This window comes from Microtus ochrogaster, unplaced genomic scaffold, assembly GCF_000317375.1.
Source record: "Microtus ochrogaster isolate Prairie Vole_2 unplaced genomic scaffold, MicOch1.0 UNK12, whole genome shotgun sequence".
In the NCBI taxonomy this organism is placed as follows: domain Eukaryota; kingdom Metazoa; phylum Chordata; class Mammalia; order Rodentia; family Cricetidae; genus Microtus; species Microtus ochrogaster.
In genome coordinates this window covers 2,787,341-2,806,534 of record NW_004949110.1, presented here as the reverse complement: position 1 = coordinate 2,806,534, position 19,194 = coordinate 2,787,341, and the positions used below count along the sequence as shown (strand labels likewise).

The 19,194-nt window shown below is 37.7% G+C and overlaps 1 protein-coding gene across 1 annotated transcript in view; it reads right to left on the bottom strand.

The window, feature by feature from the left end:
• Nucleotides 1-609: 609 nt before the first annotated feature.
• Plscr4 (phospholipid scramblase 4) overlaps nucleotides 610-19,194 on the bottom strand; it is a 31,318-nt gene continuing 12,733 nt past the window's right edge. The window contains exons 4-9 of the mRNA XM_005366655.3: nucleotides 13,215-13,438; nucleotides 10,897-10,939; nucleotides 9,493-9,719; nucleotides 4,209-4,370; nucleotides 2,427-2,585; nucleotides 610-1,809 (exon numbers count right to left, since the gene is read on the bottom strand). Coding sequence (XP_005366712.1) covers nucleotides 1,762-1,809; nucleotides 2,427-2,585; nucleotides 4,209-4,370; nucleotides 9,493-9,719; nucleotides 10,897-10,939; nucleotides 13,215-13,438 — 863 coding nt within the window. The 3' untranslated portion in view covers nucleotides 610-1,761. The remainder of the gene's footprint in view (nucleotides 1,810-2,426; nucleotides 2,586-4,208; nucleotides 4,371-9,492; nucleotides 9,720-10,896; nucleotides 10,940-13,214; nucleotides 13,439-19,194) is intronic.

Here is a 19,194-nt window from a genome sequence, read left to right as displayed (position 1 = left end):
CTTCAATGAGGGCTGGCAGTGAAATTTTGAGCAAATATAAACTGGTATAAACACAGCTGGGCAGTGGTGGTTCATGCCTTTAATCCCAGCACTTGGGAAGCAGAGACAGGCAGATCTCTGTGAGTTCGAGGCCAACCTGGACTACAGAGCGAGTTCCAGGACAAGCACTAAAGCTACACAGAGAAAACTTGTCTCAAAAAACCAACACACACACACACACACACACACACACACACAACAACAACAACAACAACAACAACAACAACACTTAGTCAAAGAAGCTTCCTTTTGTAGCAAATGGAGACCATCACAGAAATTCTTCAGAGAAATCTCAATAAAATCAATAAAGAAAGGAAAAAAATATCTCAAATTATCAAATGTAATTGAAAAAATATTTAAAAAGGAATGTTAGTTATTACTGTTCAGTGACTCAGGAATTAATTAGTAAATCTATATAAGAGTGAGAAGAGCTTAGTTATTAATAAGCCATTACTTTTAATATCTCACTGGAAAGCATTCATACTCAGTCACAACTCAGGAAATAAAATACCATCTTACAATTAGTTCTATTACATGTTTATTTAAAAGTCTAAGAACCTAAGGGGACAAGAAACCACTTAACTATAAAAAAACAATCTGTTTATGTTTTAGTTACATTGGTCAATTTTTTATAATCAAATTCCATTATGAGATACAAAAATTGCATGAATTACATTAAAATATGACACCACTTTATTATGATTAAGAATTTTTTTCTGTTAGAAAAGTATTAGTATCACAAACATTAAAGTAAGAAACACAGAGATGTAAAGTATCCTGACTTGCACTATCAATGTAAGGTAAGTGTGGGAATACAGGGCTGTGGGTGGGTAAAATGACAAGTTCATACACAAGCTCTAAACAGTATGTGCAAAATCTGGTGTATGTGCAAAATATAAGATAGCACTACAAAAATGCATACATCTAGTCAAGATTAGAGTTGAATTTAAAATATAAGGTATTGAGTTTTTAGAAAACAATCCATATATCATATTTTTATAAAAAAATGAATAGCAGCAAGTAACAATCTGTTACAAATAACTGAATAAACCAAACTTTATCATAAAAAGATTACTGTAATTGAAAGTGAAGTATCTGTTTCAAAAAGAGTGGTGGGCTAAGCCTCTTCTCTTAATCTTCATTTAATAACCTCTGAAAGGAAACATCCATGGAAGAACACAGTCCACATATAGACAGAAGCCAGAGTGAAAGACTCACTAGTTGGTGTATTCATACATACACTGACTGTCCTTAGTACGACCTGCCGGTCCTCCATAGTCCTCACTAATAATCGAGAGAATGTGGAGGCAACATATTTACTGTGTTTTCTGATTGTTTGTGTGTAAAGAATTGTTTAACATGAAAATCAGGTAAAGTACTGTTGAACAATGATACGATTTATACATTCAGTTTTTATAAACTGTTTGTCATTAGGACACCCTGGTCATTAGACTGATTTTGAAAACATGTCAAATGAGATACAATATGTAATCCTTGACTTCAGGATAAACATTCAGATATAAGGTGTGTGTGAATGTTAAATGTGCATGTAAGAAAATGTACAAGGTACTGGGACACATATCCTGACTTTATTCTTGAACTTATACCAGTGAAAACAATGTTCAAGCCAGAGAAATATACTTGTGAATAACTGAAGGCTGGCTGTGAGTCCAATGTACATTTCTCTAATTTTGTTTTCAACTGATGCTTGGATTGATCCCTCTATACTGATGAGCGCCGTGAAGGAGTCCTTTCAAAGTACATGAAGTCCTGAAATGGGAAAAGGATTACAGTATTTAGATTGAGAAATGAATGGCAGATAGATAGAAATAATTATACCAAGGCATTTTGTAATTTATCACAGGAACATGTATTCCAGTAAAAGTAAACAATCTAATGAAATATTTATAAGTATGGCTAACATGTGAGAATGCAGATGGACAATAAAGCTTTTCATATTCAGCACCGACTAATTTTTAGCATTGACTGAAGGAAAACCTCGGAGTAAAACTGAGTACAACACTGATGAGCAGGATTACAGTTGACACACAAGAGGAAAAGGGCAGCTGCTTCGTAGTTACTTTATTATACTAATTATCACCGGACAGCTGTTTGGAAGTAGTGAGAAAGATAATAGGAAACAGTGAATACTGTATCCTCTGTCTGCCACCCTCCAGATATGCCCCAGCAGCCTTTACTTCGCTCAGATTGTAATGACAATATTTTTCTCCCTGCTACAACCTGTAAACCCCATCAACCAGTGCCAAACCTGTGCCTAGAAGTGGCACAGACAGAAGCTGGCCTAGCTTCAAAATTAATTTTCTCCTATAGAGTACTGCTTCTCATCAGACAAAATGATGCTCTCAAGCCCACAGCAAAAGGCTTACAATTAGGAAGCAAGCGCCAAAAATCATCGCTTTCATCTTCACGTCCAGATCCAAAGGGAAGCGAATCTCGAAGTGGTCGGCGTTTCCCATTGTTGATAAAAAGCCATTCCACTTCCTGATGATACTGCCGATGTTAGAGGCTCCATCTAGAGAGCTGACCTGCAATGCCAAGAGCGGGACGTTATGATGGCTGAAAAGTGTCAAGGGACATACCTCTGTCCTCTTCTTACAAGCAGTTTGTGGTAGGATAATATAAAAGAAACCCACTAATGACATCATTTCAAATGAGGAATCCTAGGATGAAGTGTCCTGAAACTGTTAATTACTGACCTGGGATATACCTAAAAACCCCCAATCTAGTGACTTTTCCTCCTCCTTAAATATATCTTTTGGGGATTTTTTTCAGAAGGCATGGTTTTAATTGATGATTAAATTGTTTTCTGTAGTAGAGGTTGAGAATTTGGGAATTGGAAGTCACCAATCAAGAGAGCCTTTAAACAAAGCTAGGGGGCGTGTAATACACACTGCACACCACTCAATCTCCTGTGAGCTAAGCCCAACCAGTTTCAGCAGTTTTAGGTATAAGAATGGGCTTCAGCTTCTAAAAAAGCGACCCCAACATTTGACAGTAAAAATACCTCTTACCTAGCTTCTAATGTCACCTAGTAATAGAATGACCTCACACAACCTGCGCCGGAAACCTAGTTTGTTGTCATTTTCTACAGTGTTCTTAATAAGTGAATGATGTTTCATTACATGGTGATATAAAATAAAAACTAGAAAGCTCTTCTGTATCATATGAAGTAAAAGAAGGAATAAATAATAATAATAGTAATTTAGTGTGTTGCAAGCCTTATCTTTTTAAAAGGCTTTGAGAAAGACTCCCAAACTGTAGTAATAGGAGTGGCGGGTCTGCGTCTCCAGCACCCCGGCCACCTGGCTAGCTTATGCTCCGAAATAACAACACACAAACTGTATTCATTTAAACACTGCTTGGCCCATTTCTATCTAGCCTCTTCTAGGCTAATTCTCACATATTGATTTAGCCCATCTCTAGTCATCTGTGTAGCACAGCTAGGTGCGCTTACCGGGAAGATTCTAGCCTACGTCCATCCTGGGTCGGAGCTTCATCGCGTGTGCCTCAGAGAGCAGAGCTATCACGTCTACCCCGGAGAGGGGAGCATGGTGTCTCTGAGCTCACTTCCTCTTCCTCCCAGCATTCTGTTCTGTTTACTCTATCCACCTACGTTTTAACCTACGAGGCCAAGCAGTTTCTTTATTATAATTAACCAATGACCTTCCTCCATCACCAAACCTCTGGGCTTTTTTTTCCTAGCAATTTTTTTGCCAGTCCCTGGGAAAATGCAAAACAAAAAATTGCTCTCTTTTGAGAAAATGTTGCACTATAGCCCTGCCATTCATTATATCCATGCCCTTATGAATTCTCTAAGTGTTGTGATTTGCTAGATTTTGCAATTAAAACCTTTACTCCGATTCTAAAAATAACTAGGGAAAAAAGATGATACATATCAAGAACAGTTACTGATCTAATTATGATGTTTACTCCCCAAAGTTTTAGTGTTCTAAATGGGAAAAAAAACCCATTTTTTAAAAAGGCACTGCCAATCACATTTAGAAAATGTTAAGTAACCACAAGAAACCATGCGAAAAGGATTTGTTGTCAACTTGTGATTAACTTTTCCTTCATACCATTCACATAAATCTGAAGACAAGAACATTATGAGGTTATGGACAAGGTAGAAGCAACATATATATATTGACCTCGAAGACAGAATCTGAACCACAGCCGTAGGTTGCACACGGCCCACGCACTCTCATCATACTCTCTCTCTCCTGATTTTGGATGCTGTAAGTGGCTCTGCATAAGTTCCAGTGTTCTGCAACAAATCCAATGGTGGCACCGGGAGGACACTGCACTTCCAGCTGCAGAGGAAATAGGAACAGATGTTATGATGTTATATGTGCACAATGCACACCTATACCACACATGTGCACACACCTGGACATTTTCATGGTCGTTCTAGGGCAAGGGAAATTAATGCTGGGAGAGGCTCATGTTTCCCCGAGGCCATTTACAGGGTTGTATTTCCAAAAACACTCTAAAGACATGAGCTCATGTTTTACTGTGGGGCAAAGGACAGGAGTAATTATGACTGAACTGCTTGATATAGATTCCAGTTATCTAAGCCCAATGTTCCTAGCAGGGCATACAGCATTGTCTGGCTAGATTTGCATCCTCTCCCAGTCAATTCTAAATGGTCTGAGGCAAAGAGGACCTGACATGAATCATTCATGTTGCTGTGCCATAATAAAGGTGGGGCAAAGGACAGGAGTAATTATGACTGAACTGCTTGATATAGATTCCAGTTATCTAAGCCCAATGTTCCTAGCAGGGCATACAGCATTGTCTGGCTAGATTTGCATCCTCTCCCAGTCAATTCTAAATGGTCTGAGGCAAAGAGGACCTGACATGAATCATTCATGTTGCTGTGCCATAATAAAGACCTTTGAGCAAGTGATGGCCGATGTCTTTAATCCCAGCCATTGGGAGGCAAAGGCAGGTGAGTCTCATGAGTTTGAGGTCAACTTGGCCTACAGAGGGAGTTCCAGGACAGTCAGGATTTACATAGAAACCATATCTTTAAAAATGAAAAAGAAAAAGAAAAACAACAATGTAGTAATGACCTTTGTTTTATCTAGGACTTTCATGTCTTTTCAACAAATACATTTAACATGACTAATTCACTTAAAAAATCATAAGCAGCAAAACTAAATCTCCTACATGACAACTACAGTGGGAAACAAGCTCTGGGGAAATTGTGTGAAAGTGCCCCCGTTTGATGGGAATGTGTTCCAAGACATTAGTAGAGGTCTCACATAGTTCTGACCCCAATACATAACACCCTTTCCAATAAACACATGCCTATGGCCATACAACACATGTCTATAGCAATGTTTAATTTATCAATTAGCCATAGTACAGCACTAACAATCAATACTCTGTCCTATAATAGAAATTATGTGAACGTAGTCTTTCAACTGCTACTGTGTGTATGGCAGGTGCACCTTGGATATGCTGAACAAAAGAATAATTCATGATCCAGAATTCGCCATACTATTCAGCTTAAGGATTGTTTATTTCTGGAAGTTGGCATTAATATCTCAGACTACATTTGTCTATGGTAACTAGAACCACAAAAAGTAAACCTGCTGGTGGAAGTGGAGCAGTTGCTATGCTGTAACAGTAAGAGCCTGTGTGTAGGGACTGACAATAGCATTTTATTAAAGGCTTCAAAAATATTGTACACAATGCTGTTTTATTTAGTTACCTGTATGTTAAAGTTTTATAAAAAGCAGTCAGGAGTTGTATTTCCAGAGCCATTGTTCATATATACAAATTTGTACCTATACAAAACATTAAATTTGATAGAGCCAAAATGTTATGCCTATGAAATAAAGAAAAACCTCAGAACTGTGTAAAATCAAATTACTTTAAAAGATAAGTTAATTCTATCTTAAATAATGCATAAATGCATAAGAGGGTGTATATTAGTGAAGAAATATACCTTGACTAAATGACTAATATATGCCTCGCTTATTATATAACATCCTTGAATAACAAACTGCAGAGATGCAGAAAATATTAGTAATTTCCAATAATTAATGATGGACATGAGAGAGAAAGAACAGCGAAGATATGAAGACTGTTTTTATAGTTATGAAATTGTTGGGACTTTGTTATATGGTGATAGGTAAAGGAGTCTACATAGGTGATAAGGCTATGTAAGGAAAATACACCAAATGAGTATAAAACTGTCTTAATTATGACATTAGACAAAAAGTAAGCTTATAAGTTTGCAGTTCTGGTTTGCCTTAATCTATTTCTGATCTCCTTTATAGGATTAAAGGCTTTGATTTGAAAACAAAATGCTATGTATGATTATAGATGCCTGATGTATTGAGAAAAATAAGGACTGGAAAAAGTCACCTCAGATATAAAGCTCCTATTACGAAGATAATAACTACAAAGAACAGTTGTTCTATTAAGAACAACAGAAACACTGATGGGACTCAACAGTACTATCTATAATCAGAAATTAAGTTTAGAGACTGGTGTGTACTGAAAAATCTTCAGTCTTCAAAGCAACCACTTTGTCAGAGAAGAACTGTTAATTATAATCTCAAATTTGCAGATAAATTGATAAACAGAGACTGTGATAAACAGATTAATGTTTAGGAACATAGCATACCATTTAAAATTCTTAGGTAGTCTAATTCCATGCCTAGACAAGAAAGTTTACAAAGTGGTGAAATTGAGGAGAAATTATAAGACACATGGAGGAGAAACAAAATTCAGCAAGGAATTTGAGGCTCTGAAAAATAATAAAAGAGAAATGATGAAAATAAAATTAGTCATCAGTCACGTAAATAAAACACACAATGGAAAGCATAATGACAGGCAAGACCAAGCAAAAGCATGAGTTTGAGGACTCAGGGCAATGGCAAACAACACATATCTGTCTGTCTATCTGTATGTATGTGTGTATGTATATGTGTATGTATGTATGTGTGTATATATGTATATAAAGAGAGATATGTATGTATATGTACATTTATATATAATACTATTAAACATCATATGCATATATAAATTAACACATATGAACAAAGCTTCCAAGATTTCTGGGGTCCATGCAAAATACAAGATCTAAGAATCTCTGGAATAAAAGAAAGGTATGTGATAAAGCCTAAATTCTAGAAATTATGGTAAACCTAGAGAAAGTCATAGCAACAAACTGGAGGCATTTAGAACCACAATGGGGATGAGCAGAAGAGAACCTCTCTACGGCATACCATAATAAAGATGCAAAAAATACAAAAGTAAGAAACAATACTAAAGCTATAAGGGAAAAACGCCAAGTCACAAACAAAGGAAAAGACATGAGAAAGAATAGCATCGACGTCTTGTCATCAACCCCAAAACCAGGATATCATGAAATGAAAATAAACAGCTGCCAAACAAGATGGAAACACCCAACCAAGCTATATTTTAAATATGAAAGAGAAATAAAACATTTAAAGAAAAGCACAGACTAAGACAATGAATGACAACCAAGGCAGCCCTGCAAAAAAAAAAAAAAAATTCAAGTTTAACAGCTGCCCAACATGGGTGCTGGGAACCAAATGTGGCTTCTCTGGAATAGAAGGTACTCTTTTCTCAACTGAGACGCCCTTTCCTCAAATGATTCTAGCTTGTGCACAGTCCACAAAACCCTAGCCAGCACAACTATAAAATAATTGCAAACATTCTGGCATCAAATATTTAGTCTCTCAGTTTCATAAAACAAACAAAAGGACAGAAGACGGTCAGACAGTGGAAGTGTAATAATTGTATAGGAGAGCTCAGTACCCCATTACCATCTTCAGGATTTCTTCTGGACTGAAAACTACCTAAAAGTCTAAAGAACTTTACAGCTAAACTATGCCATCATTCTTTTAGTGGCATATGGAATCTTTTATAAAAAATTTTATTTAATTTTTTTTTATTTTACATACCAACAGCAGTTCCCCCTCCCTCCCCTCCTCTCATTGCCCTCTCTCTAGGCCTTCCTCCCACCCATTGCCCATCTACTCCTCAGAAAGGGTAAGGCCTCCCATGGGGACTCAAAAAAGTCTGGCATATCAAGTTGAGGAAGGACAAAGCATTCTTCAACCTTGTATTAAGACTGAGCAAGGTATCCCTCCAATAACAGTGAGATTAAAGCAGTCATTACTATATCTCCTTACTAAAAAAAAAAAAAATCTTGGACATCCAGAGCTAAATTCAACTAAGCTTTCAAGAATGAGTTAATGTCTTAAACTATTTTTCAAATTGGAAGGTAAGAGAAACAAGCAAATTAATTGAGCAAAGGTAGTATTACCCTGGTACCAAAACCAAATAAAGGTAGAACAATAGCAACAACAACAAAAACCCACCACCATCAACACCACCACCAAAACCTACAGAGCAACTCTCCTGCTCAACAGCCAAAAACCTATCAGTAAAATATTGGGAACTGAATTCAAGAACACAGTAAGAAGATCATACTTTGTAACACATGATCATATTTCTTGGTCCATTCCAGGGATCCAAATGGCCAAGAACATGAGATTAGGTAGGCCATGGACATGGAGGAAAATTTACCTATTGTGCTAAAGGAAAATATTGTTATAGCCACAGAGCAGAGCCTCGATCCTCATCAGAGAATCTTCTTGCAGTAGGTGAGAATTAACATAGAGACACAACTGGCCCACATGCAGAGAGTGAGAGACTTTGGAGCACTCATTCATAAAGGGAATGTCTTTTTCAACACCTGGACCTCAAACCTTAGGATCTATTCTGAATAGAGGGTGGAAAAAAGCCTGAGAACCAGAGGTGATGAATGACTTAGGAAATGGCATCTCCCAGGCACAAGGACTAACACACATGGACTCACAGAGACTGTGACACAGGCGTAGTTTATTTTTAAGTAATGCTTTTTTTTTCTGAACCTGTGTATATAAAAGGGGATGGACCAACCTTAATAAAGAGCATTTGCACTGTAGGTCTAGCTCTGCCATCGGCAGGACACTCCAGTCTGGCTGGCATTTCATCTATTTTAGGACTCTTTTTTTTTTTTTTTTTTTGCACCATGGTGTAGGCTGTGATGGGTACAGCAATCAAAAGCTCTTTCCAATTTGACACCTGGGAAATATGTGGGTACCAGTACATATCATATGACTACTGGAAGTCCCTGTAAGAACCTAATTGATCAGAAAGCAGTTGTTCACAAAACAGTCTCAAGTTGTACTTGATCTCCATCTCTCACTAGAGAAGAAAAAGGAAAAGTGTGTGTTTCTGTCCTGTGAAATAACTCAGCTTCCTTCCTCCCCACTACTCAGTTTCAGTTTTATTCTGAATGGTAGGGTCAAAAATCTCCATCCCATGTAGTATTGGAAGGAAAAGGCAGACCACACTGTAAAGGGCAGGTCAGGAAGCAAGTCTATTCTGCTCCTGTTCTCTGACCTCTTGTCTTGCACAGGAGCAGCAGAAGCAACAGCAGGTGCATCGGAAAGGCCTCTGCATGGTCATGATCTCTCGGCCCAGGCAGTCAGTGACCCGGAGCACAAAGGGTCGTAGGTTCCGATAGGCATTCCTTGTGTAGTCATCTGTGTCTTCAGTTACGATGTAAACCATCTGGTCTATGTTGTTCTTGATGTCATACCTATTATTAGTTTCAAAACCTGTCATCACTAAAAGTTAGAATGGAGAAAGAATCTTAAATTAGAAACAGTCAAGACAGGCCTCAAGTTGCCTTTGCTATTAGAAGAAGAGAAAGGAAGGAAGGAAGACCAGAAGAAAGGAAGAAAGAAAGGAAGAAGTATGGTTAGGAGTTAAGAAAGCCAAATAGCTTTTTAAAACTTTAGGTGAAATCCAACCATGTGAGCCATGAGGGTTAAACATTTTAAGAATTTTAAACAATTACTAAACTTAATAAGAAATTATTTAAGCTTTCCCACATAAAGTAATGGCTAATTCAGTTTTCTTGGAATAAAGGAATTCAGAAAATTTTAGTAATAAAACCATTTTGAAGAATCAGACATCAGATCATGAATTGATCAGCATGTGAAACTGATGAAATGACTTGGGACATGCTCCCAGAAGATAAGAAAATAAATCCAGAAAAATCAGAGCCCTGTGTGGTGCTCCAAGGGGTGTGCCTGGCTTCTACCCAAGAGTGAGTAAGCAAGCAGGTAACTGAGAAGAGCACAGCGTCACCTGAATGGGATAATTTATTCAAACTTCCATAGCAACAGCCACAGACTGGAACTCAGCTGTCTTAGACTCTTATTTCTCTTTGCCACTGACTCTAGCAGAGTGTGGGGCTCTGGCTAGCTCAGATCACCTCTCACCTTCTTCTTGTTGTACTCTTTGAAATAAATTGAATGCAGAGAAAGAAAAATGGACACCTGGTCCAGGGGACTAGCCAGATTAGATGCAAGTCATTTCTGAGTCTAAGAGATTATCAGTGTATGGAGGATTGATCGATAAATCTACATAGAAAATTCACTCTATTGCTTTTGTGAAAATAAGGTAATAGGAAATAGTCTTCTCTCTTTGAATCACTAAAAGCTCATCGACAGAAAATAAGGCACTAAGTACGAAGTAAAACAAATTTCCATCTGATTAAAACACTGCTAATCAAGGGGTTGGAGAGATGGCTCATAGGTTAAGAGCAGTGGCTTCTGGTTGTTCTTCCAAAGGTCCTGAGTTCAAATCCCAGCAGCCAAATGGTGGGTCACAACCATCTGTAATGAGATCTGGTGCATACATGTAGATAGAACACTGTATATATAATAAATATACATATCTTTTTAAAAAATACTGCTACTCAAAACACAATGCTAGTCAAAACACAATTATACATACCTTCTAGAGGCTCAAAATGCTGAAGCACGTGTATGCTGTCCAGCTGCGGGAACAGAGCAAAAGCAATTAGAAGACAGAAAACCAGGATTAATTTTAATCAGCAAGAGGAAAGAATGTGATTACACGGTATTAAAATCTGTCAACCAGGGGCTGGAGAGTTGGCTCAGCCTTAATAGCACCAGTCATGTTTCCCGAGGATGTTTGTTTGGTTCCCAGAACCCACATGGTTGCTCACAACCATCTCTAACTCACATTCTAGGGACTCGGACGCACACTTCTGGTCTCCCTGGGTACCAGGATGGAAGTGGTACACAGATACATATGCAGGCAAAGCACCTATGTGCATGAAATAAAATAAAAATAGTAATTAGAATGTATCAATTGATGACAGATATCTCTCTGAAAATGAAATGGAATCTAAAAATGTAATCATCTGAGATTATCTTATCAGCATCCAATCAGACGGATATTAACAGAGGTGTCTAAATCAGAAAAACACTTTCAGGTAGTTCCACGTAAAAAATCAGAGAGCTGACTGACATCTGGAAAACATCTGCTTGCTACAGTGACCGCACATTGAGGAGCCAAGTACATGTAAAGGATCTCTGGCTGTTTCTCAGTCAACTTGTCTGAGATGTTCACGTGGGAGCCAGTCAGGATGACTTAACATAGACTAGACTCATGTGATGCTCTTGTGGTATAGGGAAGGTGAACAAGCCAGAGTAAGCCTGAATAAGACCTCTGCTCCACATTACCTCCTGAATACCTTTCAAAGATTAAGTGCGTGGATTTGCATTCAGCTGCATTCACCGAATGCCAAGTTCTTGAACAAGTGCATACTTTAGTATGGATGCATGAGGGTAGCACCATGTGGGTAGGATCTGGAAAAAGGGGTCTGGAGGGAAATATTCTAAAGTAGCAGTCCATGGAAAGGAGAGTTAGGAGCACCATTAGAGAAACTTCTACTTTAACGGTACTGGAATTACTTTGACAATGGACAGTTTAGTGGTTTTATCTTCTATTACAATTCATAACACCCCAGCAGAAGATAGACAATCTCCTCTAGGACAGACAGATCTTAACCAACACAATTACAAATCATTTATGTCATTAGGCTATTCATAATCACTGAACCCAGAATGCTGCCTAATATGTTACATTTCATCAAAACTCATTAAATAAGGAAAGGTATGTGAGTGTAATAACAAGGAAAAAAACCAACTGGTTATGGATGAAATTGTGTGAATAGCTACAAAAGGATATAGGAGGACACAGTCCATGTTCAACGTAAAACTTACAAATTAATAAGGGATCATTTCACAGAAGATAACAAAATTAATAAGGGATCATTTCATATAAGATATCAAAATGGCTGCTACAATTGCTTGCACTTTCCTTTGTAAAATACTAAGAAATTAAAATATAGAAATAAGAATAAAAGCATTGACTACGTGGTAAAAGTGTCTACTGCAGGGCGAAATGTTCTGATCACTGCTGATGCTGAAGTTTCCTAGTGAGGTGCTGTGCCAGCAGGAAATAGACAAGCAGGTGGAGTTACTGGCAAATACAAGGCTCTGGAAAGATTCTAAAGCTGCCGTGGGTGGAGAAGGCCTCGTGGTAGTCTTATCAAAGTAGCACATGATCTCTATGTGTCACCTCAAGCCACCTAACAGAGAAACAACACAAGAGTGTATAACTAATAGTTTCCGCAGCCAGCATCTCTAGGGCATGCCTCTGTGTGTTAACAACATGACAACCATTGCACGTTTATCCACCAAAACGTCTCACAACAGCGCTATAGCTTTTATTCTGCCTCTTTGATTTACATGCACAAGAAATTTGGCAGTCACTGTGCTGTATGAAGAAGACATGAATTTTGAGTTGAAGCAGTATCTTATACTTAGATTTATGTGTTTTGAGGCTCAGGAATGTTAAAGAGTCTGAGATGTTGAGAAGAAGCTGTGGGTTGTACATTTTGGTACCCACCGCCTCCCCTTGTCTAGTTTTCTCTTCTTACTCTCTTTTTCTCAATGTGAACACTTTACTTCTAAGTAAATGGTATAGCATCAGGTTAGTGACTCTCATTCTTATTTTTCTTATTTCTTTGAGAAAGTCACTTTTATTTCATCAAAAAGAACTCATGTGTCCTATGGATGTGTCCTTGTACCCACTGTCTACCTGTAAATCCCCCATCATAGCTCTCAGCAAGCCAGCCTCTGTCATCAGTGACCCTATTCACTCTAGCCAATATCTTGTTTCCTCTGTTCACACCCCAGGGGCATACTTCAAAGGAAAATGTTTTTGATGTATTACAGTACCTGAGCTAAGTATTCCAGACCAGGAGGGCAGTTGGGCATAGGAGCTGGTCCTGGCATCCACATTACTGGAGCAGGCTGATTGGTCATGGGATATCTGCCAGGCTGGTACTGAATAGGATGGGTACTACCAACAGGACAATACAAAGAGATGGCACCAGGATGCTGTGGAATGTTGTATCCTGTAGGCAACCCTGCAGGTGGAGGGGCAGCTGGTCCAGCAGGGCCTGTGTTCTCAAAAAGATGAAAATATCATGTATTATCACTTTAGTGTATTGGAAGTTATATAATTTTTACGTTAAAAAGTAACCATGCAACATGTTCTTAAAAAAAAAACAAAACAAGTCCTCTACTTTCTGAGTGTGTACCTAATATATTAACAACATATTAAGGGAATTATTCACATATTAGTTAATCTGATTCTCTTAAAACTTGTAACATAATTATTCCCATTAAACAGATATAGAAATAAAGATTGACACACTGAGAAACAAAGTAGCCTCTCACTGTATGAGGCGTCTCCTTTACTGATCATAAGCGCACTTCATTGGTTTGAATGGGGTCAGAACAAGGTCTAGCACGCAATTATCATCGTCATTTTTACTAGTTATTGCAAAGGGGTCCTTACCATCTATGCTGGGTTGCTCAATCACTTCTCTTTGTCCTTTCAGCTAGACATCAGACTGCTTACCAACACTGATATCTCTCAGACCCAACTTCTTAAGCTGATTTCTTTATCAGGCTACCGAAAGTGGATTATTTTCAATGACAAGCTTTACCTTCCCTGGCTCTAAGCTTGGAACTTCAAGATGAACTGTAAAGCCTGTGTTCGCCTTCTTCCTGGCCTGGGAAGGGCACTCTTCAAGAATACTCAGGTCATCACTCTCTTGCCATCTGTCGTAAGAGCACCAACTCCACCATAAATGGCTTCATCTTGGGACCTCTAGAAACTCCTTGGAAGACTCCATCCCCCAATCTTTATTATTGGGCCCAGCAGGTAAATTTGGGGTAGGGGTAGACAATGTTCAACTCATAATACTTATCTAAAATTATGGTCAATTCTCAATAGTCAAAAATAATCCAAAATCTAATAAACCATATCTAGGCCATCATAAATCATTCAAGGGCCCATGAACAACATTCCCCAATGTTTTTAGAGGGGTATTCAGAATAATAAAATACCATACAATAACTAATGCATAACCTCCTCTTCCATCAGGCCTGCTGAAGTCATGTTTGCTACAGAGGGAGAATGTATGGAAAAACAAAACCAGATGTAGATTTTTAAAAAGTGGTTGTTTAAATTTACTACTCTCAAACATATAAGAAAATTATTTCAGGATTGTTTCTTTAATTGTGGCTCAATATACCACAATTATAGTGTTTCAAAAAAATAGCCTGGTGTTCTCAGTAACAGATGCCTGGCTCAGTTTTCAACTATTTCCAATTCAACATAATGAAGAAAGTCATCTTCATTTCTTTCCTTCTCTAAATGTAGAATTCAGTGGGCTTTGTTGTTGCTTTAGTGCTAGCAAATTTGAGAAACTATCCTCACTGCCTAAATCCAGAAGAGTTATCATCCATTAGCAGCCACTTATGTTTTCCTCTCTCATCTTTGGAAACCATTATCTGTGGTTTTCCTAGGCAGGTCATGCCGCATAGATGAATGTGTACAGCATATAACCGGTGTTCTAGGTTTCTCTCAATCTGCACGTTTTTGCCTTCCATCCATGTTACAGCACATGTATAGACAAGTATCTCTGTGGCATTCTGACTAAAAATTTTTCAGGTGCATAACCAGGAATGATATGGCAGTTCTGTTCACCTTTCTGAGAAATTCCATGATGATTTCTATCGTGGCTGCCTGAATTTACATATTCAGGCCACCAACAGTAAATTAAGACTCCTTTTCTACATCCTCTTTAGTAGAACTTGAGTTTAGTCCGCAGAACCCAGAATGAAAAGAGAGAAACAACTTCCAAAGTGAGCCTTTACTTCCACACTCACTCTGGTACTCACTGCCCTCCCCCATAATGAAACTTTAAAAGTGTTTTGGGGGTGTTTGTATTCCTCTTCTGAACTATCCACTCATGCCATTAGCCTGTTTGTTGATTAGATTTTTGTTCACTTTTTTATTATTCTAGATATTAACGCTCCATCTGATGTGCAGCTGGCAATATTTTCTACACTTTGTAGGCTGGCATCGTCTGCTGCTTATGACCTTTGCTATGCAGAAGCTTTTTAATTGCATGCAATCCCATCTGTCCATTCTTGCAAGTGTCTCCTGTGCTACTAAAGCCCTTCTCATAGATGTGTTGCCTGTGCCTTTATCTTAAGTGTTTTTCTACAACAATTTCACCAAAGCCCGGATCATTTAATTTCTTTCTCTAGCATCATTTGTTAAAAGATACTGTCTCCACCCACCGGACGCCCCCCCCAGTGTATGTTTGCAACAGCGTTGTAATTTGGTGGCTATATCTCTGGATTTATCTCTAAATCTTCTATTCTACTGACTTATGTGATGGTTGTCAACTTGACACACTTCTAAGAGAAAACTTTCATTGAGGAAATGCTTCCATCAGACTGGTCTGTGGGCATCCCTGTGGTCTATTTTCTTGGTTGGTAATTGATGTTGATGTGGGATGGCCCAGGCCAATGTGATCAGTGCCATCTTTGGGATGTAGACCTGGGTCATCCTGGGCTTTGTACAAGGAAGGTAGCTTTGCAAGACAGAGGAAATAAGCAGTCTTCCTCCAATGTCTCTACTTTAGTTCCTGCCTTGAGCTCCTACCCCGGCTTCCCATCTATGATGGAATGGTGGACTATGATCTGTAAACTGTAATAAATGCTTTACCTGTCAGCAATAGACAGTAAATTAGAACCACCTGTGTCTCTCTTTTTGCATGCCAGTATCATTCAATTTTTGTGACTACTTGTCTTTAATACAATTTAAGATTATGCATTTTGATATTTTCAGCATTGGTTTTTCTACTTGGGAAACTTTAGGCTGTTCTGACAGTTTTGCTTTTGTATGAATTTTAGGATTATATGTTCTAATTTTGTGAAGAATACATTGAGGTTTTGTTGGGGATTGTGCTTAACCTGAAAAACATTTTTAATAATACAGTCATATTTATAACATCAGCTCCCAATTTATGGTCATGAGAATTCTTGTGTTTTCTTCCACTTCTTTCCTTCATGGCTTAACTTTTTGCAACTTTTATGGTTAGGGGTTTGATCCTTATGTATTTTATTATATTGAAAGCATTGTGAATGGAATTTTTCCTGAAAAACTGTAAATGGTGTAAAGTAAGACAACCGGTTTTTTAATGTTGTCTTTACATCCTGATATTGTTCTGCAAATGTTTTTAGAGATAAGTGCTTCATGCTAGAATTCTTAGGGTCTTTTAAGTATAGAATCATGTCATCTGCAAATGAGAGTGTTTAGATTTTGTCACTTTCTCTTTGTAGTCCTTGAATTTCTTTTTCTTGTCTTACTGCTCTAGCTTAGAGTTCAAGCATTATGCTGAATAAGATGGAGAGAGTGCGTGCATTTGTTTCAGATAAGAAAATACTCATTTTTTCTTTTGAGTATAATGCACATTATATATGGGGCCTATATAGCCATTATTATATTCAAAGGTTTCTTCTATTTGTGTTTTCTTCAGGGTTTTTTTAATCAAGAAAAAATGTTGAACTTTCAAAGACCTTTCATGCATCTATATTTCTTCATTATATAACATTAACTGAACACTTAGCTACATTACATCAATACCCCACTGTATCATAAGCAAACATGCTATCTTAAGTAAAAATAGGAACACTCTCTAAAGGATTTTGTGGAGGGCCTTGGATTCAGCAACTCTAGTGCCAACAGCTATCTTAATCCTTAAATTACATACACACATCCCAGTCATGGAATCAAAGAGGTCTCGGATTAACCAATGCTGAAAAAAATCAGTACAAGGAAGACACAATCTCAGAGCTTGAAGAAGTTTCTTTAAGTGAAAAATAGCAAAAGATATCATCTTCTGTAAAATGAGTTGTGTAAAAGCTCAAATCCTTGTGATGTAGACATTAAAGAAGTGTAGTTTTGAAGTAGACATCAAGGAAGAGTAGTTTTGAAGCTAAGGGAATCTCTAACATTCCAATCTCTAATAAAAAGTCATGAATGACAAAATCAATTCTCTAATACAATCTCAAAACGAAGCTATGAGATATACATCACTTTGTCTAGGAAGCATTTATCATACCAGCTTTGAGTACCAGCAGCTATAACTGAGGCTAGAAACAGACCTAAACACATATTGGTATTTTGGAGCATATTCATGCTAGTAAGAAAAGCAAATGGTCATTATAAAGTGTAGCATACCGATATGGGGCGGGATGGGATTTACAACCACGTTAAAGTGCACAAAACTAGTGGGATTGTCAAGATGGCTTGATGAGAGAGAGTGTGGAGGAGAGGGGGAGCCAGGCAAGAATGGGGAAAACTAGCTTTTAAGGATAGGGATAGAGCTCTTGATAAAGTATAATTAAATGATGGAGAGTAGTATTTAAAAATGCTTTAAACTTAGAACTAAATGAGAGCAAAGGTGAGTAGCTATGGAAGAAGAATGAGGGACAGTTTGAGTTTATCATGAAGAATGTACTTTCATCCCCAAAAGGACTATTGTAAGAGTACCCTTACAATAATCAGTGATCCTCCTCAGAGTCTCAAAGCCCTCGGTTAAAGAATACTGATCATTATATTATGTGAAGGAGTTAATTACCATATCTTGTACTTTTAATATAAAAGCACTTGAAGCAATAAAAGTTCATGATCAATAGCCAGAAGAAAAGTAGAACTTATGTTAAGGACTTATTCAATATGATTAAATTTCTGTAGTTATATACCAATTTATACAAATCAGTGAGTTTTGTTATAAAAATGTATCAATCCACATTAAATATGAAGAAGAAAAAACGTGGTAAAATTATGTGTAAGAAACTAGTAACCTATGCTTTTCTGAGTTGGAAATTGCCCGTAAGGGTTTTGACTGTTTTTGCAGGAAAACAAACTGAAACAAAGCAATCCATGTTCAAATTTGTATAACCACAAGAGCTTACATTAATTTACAGAAAACTCTAGCATAAAGCCACCTACCAATGTCATTGTGAGAAAATGCCTATGGGATCTCCTTCTTAATAATTTTTAGTGTTACCATTGTTTTTTATTTCAAAAAACCATGCCATTTTTTCTTCTCAAATGGATTCCATATAACAATGGTTTATTTATTAACTACTCTTTTAAAGAATAATTCTGGACAGCATTGCTTTTGGATGGAGAATACATTCAGAACTAGAATGGAAATTTAAATTAAATTTGAATCTAAATAATTTCATTATATCAAATTTTACAAGCATATTATTTCTGGTTTCTGTGAATTAGAAGAACACAATTTGTGTCATAAGAATTGACACATCCCTGAGTTGTTGTTCACAAAGGTGCCAGAGGCTCTCGAAACAAATAGGTTTTTGTCATTGCTCTTGGTCCCTCAGCTGAACTTGATGGGGCAATCTTACTGCCAAAACACAAACCATATCCTTTGGATATAGACAGAGACACAGAAATCAAGCTGGAAGTGAAGTAGAAGCTTCTTCCCTGATGGCTGGTTTTCACACTGCCAGAAGGTGTTATACAAGCTGCTGGGACAGCCATTGACAGACATCAGTCTTCTTACCCAGCGAGGCACCCTGTGAGCTACAACACTGACTTCCCAGGAAAATGTGCTCACTGGCAAAACAGAAGCAGGATTGTCATGAGGAACAAGGAGGCATGATGCAAAAAGCCCATCTTGCGTACACAGCACAGGTGTTGCCTTCACGAACCCACTGCACCTGTGGCTACCTGCTCATGAGACCTCACATCTCCCTGAGGAACTACTAGCAGTTAGTGGTTGCTGGGAAAAACAGTATCATGTTTTTATAGTTTATACTCTTG